At 52.4% G+C, this 8,946-nt stretch overlaps 1 protein-coding gene across 1 annotated transcript in view; it reads right to left on the bottom strand.

Moving 5' to 3' along the window:
- Positions 1–1,138: 1,138 nt before the first annotated feature.
- Positions 1,139–8,946, bottom strand: part of LOC102831200 (synaptotagmin-15-like) — an 8,904-nt gene continuing 1,096 nt past the window's right edge. The window contains exons 4-11 of the mRNA XM_006875924.1: positions 8,665–8,866; positions 8,164–8,371; positions 7,550–7,695; positions 5,793–6,088; positions 3,622–3,792; positions 2,995–3,115; positions 2,028–2,207; positions 1,139–1,281 (exon numbers count right to left, since the gene is read on the bottom strand). Coding sequence (XP_006875986.1) covers positions 1,139–1,281; positions 2,028–2,207; positions 2,995–3,115; positions 3,622–3,792; positions 5,793–6,088; positions 7,550–7,695; positions 8,164–8,371; positions 8,665–8,866 — 1,467 coding nt within the window. The remainder of the gene's footprint in view (positions 1,282–2,027; positions 2,208–2,994; positions 3,116–3,621; positions 3,793–5,792; positions 6,089–7,549; positions 7,696–8,163; positions 8,372–8,664; positions 8,867–8,946) is intronic.

Below are 8,946 nucleotides of genomic sequence, written 5' to 3'. Positions count from 1 at the left end.
AGGTGGGCAGAGGCACACTGTATTCTCACTTAGCTCCTGAAGCCAGGGAGTCTTGTTCTGAGAGTTCTCTCCTGAGCTGTGTGGGCACTTTGACACCCTGGTTTCCTGTGACCATTCAGGCCACACCCCATGTGCAGCTCAGAGCAAGCAGGGGGACCACCTCTGGGATGGTGACATTTCTTGTGGTCTAGATGAACCAGGAGTCCTAGTGTGGTGCTGTAGGATAAACACTGGACCACAAGGTCGGCTGTTCAAACTCACCAACCGCTTCTCGGAAACCCTATATAGGGTTGCTGAGTCAGAATCGACTCAACAGCACTTAACAACAACAGATAAAATAAGTGCTATGGGCATTTTTAAGGAGCTCTGGTAGCGTAGTGGTTACGAATCGGGCTGCGAACCTAAGGTCAGTGGTTCGAAACTACCAGCCGCTCCGTGGGAGAAAGATGAGGCTTTCTACTCCCATAAGGATTTACACCCTCGGAAACCCTGTACAGGGTCGCTATGGGTCGGAACCGACTCGAAGGCACTTAACAACAACAACAACAACATGGGCATTTTTGGAGTCCTGGTGTGGCACTGTGCGTTAATGCACCAGACTGCAAAGCCGTTTGAACTGCAAGGTTGGTGTTTTAAACTCACCAGCTGCCACTCAGAAACCTTATACAGGGTCGCTATGGGTCGGAACCGACTCAACGGCACTTAACAACAACATGGGCATTTTTGTCTTCAAGTTTTTCAGTGTGTTTCCTCTGCCAGGCAGAAAGCAGACGCTAGCACAGCCAAGACACAGGGTAGGTGGAGCATCACCCTTCTGTAGTTCACCAAGTAACCAGCTTCCCCCGCATTTCCATTCAGATGCACAGCTCTGTATTCTGAATGCTCATCTCAATATGAGAGGTTCAGATTCAAGTCAGGTCTGAGAGGATCCGGCTCCTAGCAGGACGCCCAAGTGCCCACACAGGGAAAGAGGATATAGTGGGGGCAGCTCGTCAGCGACCTGCCAGTGTTGCTTCTCTTCTCTTGGCTCCTACCCATCATACTCACACCCCTGACTCGGCTGCCTGGCGGTCCTGTGAGCTGTGGGGTGAAACATCGGTGCCTGCGACTGCTCTTGGATTACCGAGTGTGGAGGCGCTCAGGGCTCAGGGCTACGGGAAAGCGCATGCCAGCGTCGCACTAGCTCCTTGGGCTTGCTGACCATCGCGTCCCAGTGCTCCAGCTCCTTGCGGCGGGCGTACATGTAGGGACCCACCACCACCCGGCCCAGCATGTGGATCTCTGCAGCGGGGAAAGCACAGTGATTCTTTTAGGCCAGAAACGGGCACCCATTCTTATCTCCCGGGATTTCCCTCTCTCCCTCGCCCCTCCCTGGAGAGACGGGGCATGACCCCTTCCACTTTCAGCACAAGACTTCATAGGGGGCCCAGCTTTGGTTCTGGAGCCCGGGAGGGAGGCTGCTTTCTCCATCTCAGACACAGCCTGTGCTGTGTGGGTCTCCCCACTCACATCAAAGAGCTGAGGGGTCCATCAGCCCACTGATGCATTCTGAGAGGGGCTGCAGCGCAAGTCTTGTGCACCTGGGTTTGAGTCCTGGTCCCTGTGCCCAGTCCACCCCTCACAGCTCTGCCCCTCCACACAGTAGGATGGGGTACAAGGACTGGGATAACCCAGCCCTGCTATCTGTCTTGTCTCGGGACCCAGGATCCTAAAGCCTTTGTCTGGGAAGCATGAGGAAATGCCTCAGACATGGACCCTCGGGCACTGGGTCACTGGTCAGTAGCCAGCAAGCAGACTTCAGCCTAGTGATTCTCCCAGAAGTGGGTAGCAGAGGCCACCTCTTAATTGCCTTGATGGTACCAGAGTCCGAGTATGGGTGACAGCCAGGTATGAAGTGGCAGCTCTCTCACCAATAGGCTCTGTGTCCCTGGGCAAGGTCTCAGCTTCTCTGAGCTCCTATGTCATCACCTTGAGGGGCCCCTCCTTTGCCCTTGCCCCTAGTGGGTCTCGTTGGCTGGTAATCTTACCATCACCCCCTGTGCTCTGTAGTACAGTCAGACTGAGGCTGGCTGTGTCTAGTTCAGCGGGCTCAACCTTGAAGCTGAAGGTTTCATTGTACACAGGGTGGGCAGATCCCAGCACAGCTGACGTCTTCTTGCACTTGACAAACTTATTGTGGTTCATCAGAGAGACCTTGACAAACACACCTGGGGGAGGGGTGCAGTGTGGACTATTACAGGGCTCGGTCAGGCAGATGGGAGCCGCACACCAGCCCCCACCTTCCAGAGTATGGTCAGGAGGGCACATGCCCAGGCGCCAGCTCCCCATTTGTTAGTGCAGCCAGAGTGGCTGACTTAAGGAAATGGGCTGATTAGTACAATACTTTACACTAAGGTTGAGGAAATGCTCAGCTCCCTTCCTCTTCCTTCCTCAGCCTCCTGACGCCTCCAAGGTTTAGGCAGGCCCTTGTTTGCTCCTCTGATTTGGGGGCAACCCTGGCATTCCGGTGCTCAGAGGCTGTTATTTTGGAGGTGGGGCTCCGACAGTTTTAGACGGGCACCTTCTAAATCTGAATCCAGCATGCCCTCAGTCACCCAACCCAAGACAAGACCAGTCAGCAAACCCCTGCCAGGATCCCAAGTGGAGGCAGGGCCCAGTGGGAGAGGGTCAAGGCCCCCACTCCTCCCTTTTTGTGCTTTTCTTCTCCGGTGTCTGGCCATCAGCAAACAGGGGAGCCCACTCAGGGTGGGGAGAAGTGGGGGTCTGTCCTAAAGGAATGACACTTGTTTAGCCTATAGAGAGGACAGGGTCATGAAGTGAAGACAAAACCCGTTGGTAGCAGTCACAGGAGACAGACTTGGTTTCTAACTGGGAAGAGGAAGGGAGGCCTCAGAGGCATTCCTATGCCAAGACTACATGTAGGTGGCCAGGGGCTAGGGTGCAGCTAAGGCCCCAGCTGAGATCTGTTCAAGGAGGAAAAGGGAGGAGACTCACTGACAACACCCCTCTTCTCCTGGAACTGGAGGCCCTTGGCTCGAAGTACAACCACTGTCAAGCGGCTCAGGTAGTTGTTGTAGCTGAGGCAGAACTGGAGATCGCCAAATTCAGAGGGAGGCTGCAAAGGCCGAGATAAAGGCAGCTGACTAACCTGTCATCTCAGTCTCTAGCATCGTTTAATCAATGGGAACAGCAAAGATGAAGGGATTTGCTCAAGAGCACACATGGGTATGGACCAGAGCTAAGGTCTGCACAACTCTAAAGTCCATTTTGGGTCCTTCCTGGGGAGTGGTGGGTAAATAGTCCCCTTGGTTGGTCATTATGGCATGTCACCTTTCACAGTCTACCTTGATGGGGATCCAAGCAAAGCTTCTTCAGCTTGCTCAGGTAATGTGACCACGAAGGCAAATGAACTTTAGGGGACCCCTCACTCTTCCCCAACTGTCCCTTTCCAAGCATCCAATGTGGCGTTGGGCCCAAACCCCCAACTTTGTGGCTCATCAGAGACAACTTGCAAGGATGGTGGGCAGTAAACTGGGGGTAAGGGGGAGCGGGCTTTGCCACACTTGGTGGATGTTCAGGTAGTGAACACAGTTGGCATATGTCTAATAACTGTGACTTTACCTCCAGGCTCTTGGCCTCCAGGTCCCTCCAGATAATGTGCTGACAATCACCTGCCAGGGTCTCCTTCTTCAGGGGGAAAAACACCTGGCCCAGGAGTTGATGCTTCCTCTGCTTGTCCACATGGTACACAGAGAACTTTAGCACCCTCTGTATGAGACTTTTGCTGGACACCTAGGGGAGGTGAGGGCCCAGGTCAGGGGTGGGATTGTGTGGAAGCCTCTTCCAGTGAGGGTTGTCTCAAACAACTAGCTGCATACCCTAAGCCCTGGTATCCTCAGGGGCTTTTTCTTAGCAGCGAGGCCCAGAACCCCAGGAAAGCAGAAGTGTGCCAGAGCCTTGCTACCGAGTGTGGTCTCTAGATCAGCCATATTCACCAACATCTGTGATCTTGTTAGAAATCAAGGATCTGGGGTCCTGCCTGCTATGGATTGAATTGAGTCCCCCCAGTATATGTGCTGGAGTCCTGTTGTGGTGCTGTGGTTTAATGGGCTGGACTGCAAAGTTGGTTTGAACCAAAAAGTCAGCGGTTCAAGCTCACCAGCCACTCCTCGGAAACCCTATACAGGGTAGCTATGGGTTGGAACAGACTTGACAGCTCTTAACAACAACAACAATACATGTGCTAAAAACCAAACCCTGTGTATGTAATGTAATGTAATGTGACCACTTTCCATAAGACAATCTAATGTTATATTAATGAGGCCATATCAGTGTAGGGTGTCTCCTACACCTAATCGCTTCCTGATTATAAAAGGAGCATATTAGACCCAAAGCATAAACCCAGGAAGAGAGGTACCAGGTGAGAATTGCCAAGGAACCAAAGTATGTCTGGGGTTACTGACAAGGAAGGAATTTTTATGGCCAAGATCTTGATTTGGACTTTTAGCCTCCAGAGTTGTGAGGCTAAAGTGCATTTCTATTCTTGAAAGCAACCCACTCACTTGTGGTCTTCTTGCTCCAGCAGCCCGAGCAAACTAAGACACTACCATAAACTCATGAGTCAGAGTCTACCCCCCGGGTGATGTGCCTGCACACCAAGGTGTGAGGAGCACCATGCTGGTCCAGGCTGGAGGGTCTGCCATCAAGCCCATTCCAACTCATAGATCCCTGTATAGGATTTCTGAGGCTGTGAATCTTTACAGGAGCAGAAAGCCTCATCTGTTTCCTATGGAGGGGCTTGTTGTTGTTGTTGTTGTTAAGTGCCGTCGAGTCGGTTCCGACCCATACTAGTGGATTCAAATTGCTGACATTATGGTTAGAGGGACCTACCAACTCTGCTCTCAGCTCCTCACCTGCAAAATGAAGTGACCATCCATGCTCTCTGAGCTGTAAACCCCCAAACTGTGCCTGACATACAACTGATGTTCTTCTCTTTCCCCTTGAAAGCATGGAGGGGTGAGGTTCAGAGTGGGGGGATGGGGTGAGTGAGCGGTGAGTGAAGAAAAAAATATAAAAGTTCAAATAAGACAGTGCTGGTCTGCAAGGCTATACCTTGGCTCTTGATTCCTCAAAGATGGAAAAGACCTGCCTGTGATTTCTCATAGCTATGTCTGGTGGGTGGCGGGGGCCTGGACCCACACTTCCACTCCTCCCTGGTCCGCCCTAGAGGGCAGTCTACACTCTTCCAGAATGCCTGACTGGCCTTTCCTTACCCTGCTGCCAGTCTGCCACCCAGCTCTTGAAAACGTTTGTCCAAGGCCTCTTGGCTTCCACTGAGGGCCCACATTCACCTGCTGCGGCTCCCAGACCCGTCAACTTGGTGTAGAGTCCCTGCACTGGGCTCTGATGGCTAAGGAGAGTGCCTGCTCCCAATCCAAAGGAAATACTGAGTCTTTCCAGTAAGATCCTATCCTTTGCTTCTCTTGGCAAGCCTTGCCCCAAACCTCACTCTGAGTAGTGTGAGGGCTTTGGGGTACTTCTCCTGAGACCTATGGGCTAGGGCCTGACACTTGTGTTTTCTCTTTCTGTCCTCTTCCAAACATGTGTTTTCTTGTTCTTTCCTCCTGACACCCACCCACCAAGCCTTTCCTCTGCCCACATTTGTGAACCCTGACGCTGACCCTCAGACTAGGTCTCGGTTAACAATGGGTGCCTGGGCTCTCCTGCAATGTCTGCTCCTTCCAAGGTTGCCAGAGGGCCCCAAGTCCCTCCCATTCCCATGGGTGCCCAACCTGGAAGATGAAGTGCTCGTCAAAGTGTGGGTTGGTGGTTTTACACTTGGTCTTGGACTGTAGGTAGTACCGCTCGTCAGGCAATAGGTGGAGCTTCACCAGGGGGCTGCAGGTGTCTGAGGGGGCTTGCAGTCTCCGAGCCTTGATCAGCCCCACCAACAGTCTCTCGGTCTTCTGCTGGTACTCCACTGAGAACCACAGCCGGCCCAGGCAGCCCTCAGGGAACTCAGTCTCACACTTGTCCCCAGGGTACTTGTACAGCTCTGGATTGATCGTTCCCACCACACTTGAAACCCCTGTAACCGAGAGGCCAGGTGAAAGTGGGGATGGAAACAGGGGCAAACATTGAGCACCCCCCACTTCTTGGCCATCTGTTCACTGACCTCTCCTGGCAGCATCTCCCCAACCGTCTCCACAATCCTCTTCTCTAGAGTAAACCCCATCCACCTTGTCCAGTGCAGCTTTCCTCTCATTGTATATGCATGCCTGTCCCTCCCCAGGGGATAGCATTCTCCAGAAGGCAGGGCCTTCTCAGCACCTGGCCTGGCCCCTTCCCATGGTGTCCAGAGAATGGTTCAATGATAAATTGGTGTCTCTTTTCTTCTCCCTTCACATTGACTAATGATGAGATTGACTAATGGGTGGTTCCTAGAAAGATTTCTTAGAAGTTTTTGGAGCAAAGAGGTGGGCAGAAAGTGATTTCGAGCTTCAACCATATTTGCTCTCTCTTCCCGCTGACCCACCACCCATGAAAGGCTTCAGACTGGTCCTTCCTGGCTCAGACATGGCTGACAAGATAAAATCGGAATGAACTCAGATTTGCAAAATGTAGGTATATGGTATTGATAGCCAGGATGAGAAAAATTATGGGTCAGTGCTCTGGTAGAAACGAAATTCTCCTGTTAGAAAACAAGGGCAGTATGTGTGTTGTATAGCAACCACATCTCTTAATGGTAGAGTCAGAAACAGCAGTGTCCAGCTCAAAGACTGCGAATGACCACGCTCCTATGAATGTGTTGCTCGTCACAGTCCTGGCCATAATCCAGTCTGAAAGGGCTAACTACGCTTCTTCTGAGTCTCCCATTCCAGGGTTTCATCTGTAGTTGTCCCCATTTTGGTTACTGTTCTAGTACACCCACATTTTACAAACGAATCTGTACTGATTGCACTGCACTGGTCATGGTTGAAATGGTTCGTAGCCTTGAATCCACGGAACAGGACCCAGAACAAGTTCTACCCTAAGACACACCTGGGCTCCAATCCAAGCCCTGTCATATACTGTCCTTGTGACCTTGGGCAAGGTGCCATAATTCTTCCTGAACTTCAGTTTTATGAATAAGTGAAATGGAATGATAGGTCCTCCTTCATAGAGTTGTGGTGAGACTTAACTCCAAAACAGCACATGTGGCCATATCTTGCGTGAGCACGAGATGTAGTAGGTGCTTAGTAAGCTTTGTTGTTGTTAAATACCGTTGAGTCGATTCCGACTCATAGTGACCTTGTACAGGGTTTCCGAGGAGCAGCTGGTGAGTCGGAACTGCCGACCTTGTGATTTGCAGTCCAGTGCTGATCCTACAGTGCTACAGCGGGTGTCTGAGAAAGCTTTAGTACTCAGAAAATGTGGTGTCTAGACTAGCCTAGCACCCTACGTCAATCCAGAATGGGTTCTAGAGGCAGGCCTGGAGAAAGAAGGCACAGAGGTCTACCCTGGCTCAAACAGTCCCTGGCCCCTGGGAAGTGCTTGGCGGGGCACTCACCAAGGTTGCTGCTGTAGGAAAGGTGGGCCAGGAGCTCTGGGGCTGGGCTGAGGTCTCCTGGGGCCTGGACCCACTCTTCATTGTGCAGAGGCATCCAGTCTCGGCCTTGGCGGGAAGGTGGTACTACAAATGGCACACCTGGTGGCCTGTCGAAAGGTAGGGTGATAGCATGTAGGTGGCTGGGGAAAGGTACACTGAGCCCAGATGAGTCTAAGTGCCAGAGACTAGAGGAGAAAATGGCAGCAGGAGCCAGAAATAGGCAGGCAAGAGCACATTTTCCTCTCCCATAACTCAACGCCCGTTTCTTTCTCTTAGAGCCAGAGTCTCTGGAGTCAGTCAGCCTGAGTTCAGATCCCTGGTCTGTCACTTACTAGTTGCACTATCTGGACTTATCATTGTGTCTTCTGAGCCTCAGTTGGAAAATGGGCTTTGCCATGCCAGCCTCATAGGTTGTGGTGAGGACCCTGGGGTTTGTGAGAGCTCCCAGCGTGATGCTGATGTAGAGAGAAGGGGTTCAAAAGTCAGATATGTTCCCCATCCTGCCCCAAGAAAACCTTTAGCGGGAGATCCTTGAGCAAAGCCAGGAAGACCTTTGACCCCATATTCTGACTCACCTGCTCTGCTGGGTCCTGGCCCCCAGTTGGTAGCACTTGCCTCCCTGTCCACAGGTGGCAGATGTGGTGGCTGTGTCTGCTGTGCCGGGCAGCTCCTCATAGGTGATAGTGGTACAAAGCTTCTTCCAGAGATAGCAGCTCACTCCAATCAGCAGCAGCAGCAGCAGCAGCCCCCCAATGATTCCTCCAATCATCAGGGCCACCTGCGCTGGGGGGCAGAGAAACACCAGGACTGAGCATTTGAGGACAACCACTCCCCCTCACTACTGACCTACTGGGGGCTGAATTTGGGCAGCAATCCCACCCCTGAGGCAGGTTGCCATATTTCGCTAGTTGGGCTCTGATGGCTGGGGCTCTCTCAGGTCTTGGAGGCCTGAAGTTCTAATCCCTCCAGTTCCTAGCGCTCTGGCTTTTGCCTAGAAAGTGGCTGCCCTAGACTTGGGTTTCTGGCTTAAATGAAGTATTTCCTTGTGCTGGTGCGTAGAAACCAAATACTCCTACACCAGAGTCTCCAGTGGTGAGGAGGCCCGGGTGGGGGCACCACGCATTTAAGGCAAGCCCCGGAAAGGACGCCAACGCGAGTCTGCATCCAGAGCCCTGCTCGTTCTCTCGTGGAGTCTTGAACACACTTGAATTCGGCAATTTTCTCTAGTACCCATCTCCCCTCCAGCACTCCCGGCTCTCTATCGAGGTGGGCCCCCAACTAGGGGAGGCAACGGAGGAGCTACTTTGTGGGGACCTGAAAGGTTTTTCCAGGCTCCCCCGCAAGGCATTCTGATTCTC

Source organism: Chrysochloris asiatica, unplaced genomic scaffold (genome assembly GCF_000296735.1).
Source record: "Chrysochloris asiatica unplaced genomic scaffold, ChrAsi1.0 scaffold00346, whole genome shotgun sequence".
Lineage (NCBI taxonomy): Eukaryota > Metazoa > Chordata > Mammalia > Afrosoricida > Chrysochloridae > Chrysochloris > Chrysochloris asiatica.
Note: the sequence above shows the minus strand (reverse complement) of the source record. Positions and strands in the feature narration are given on the sequence as shown.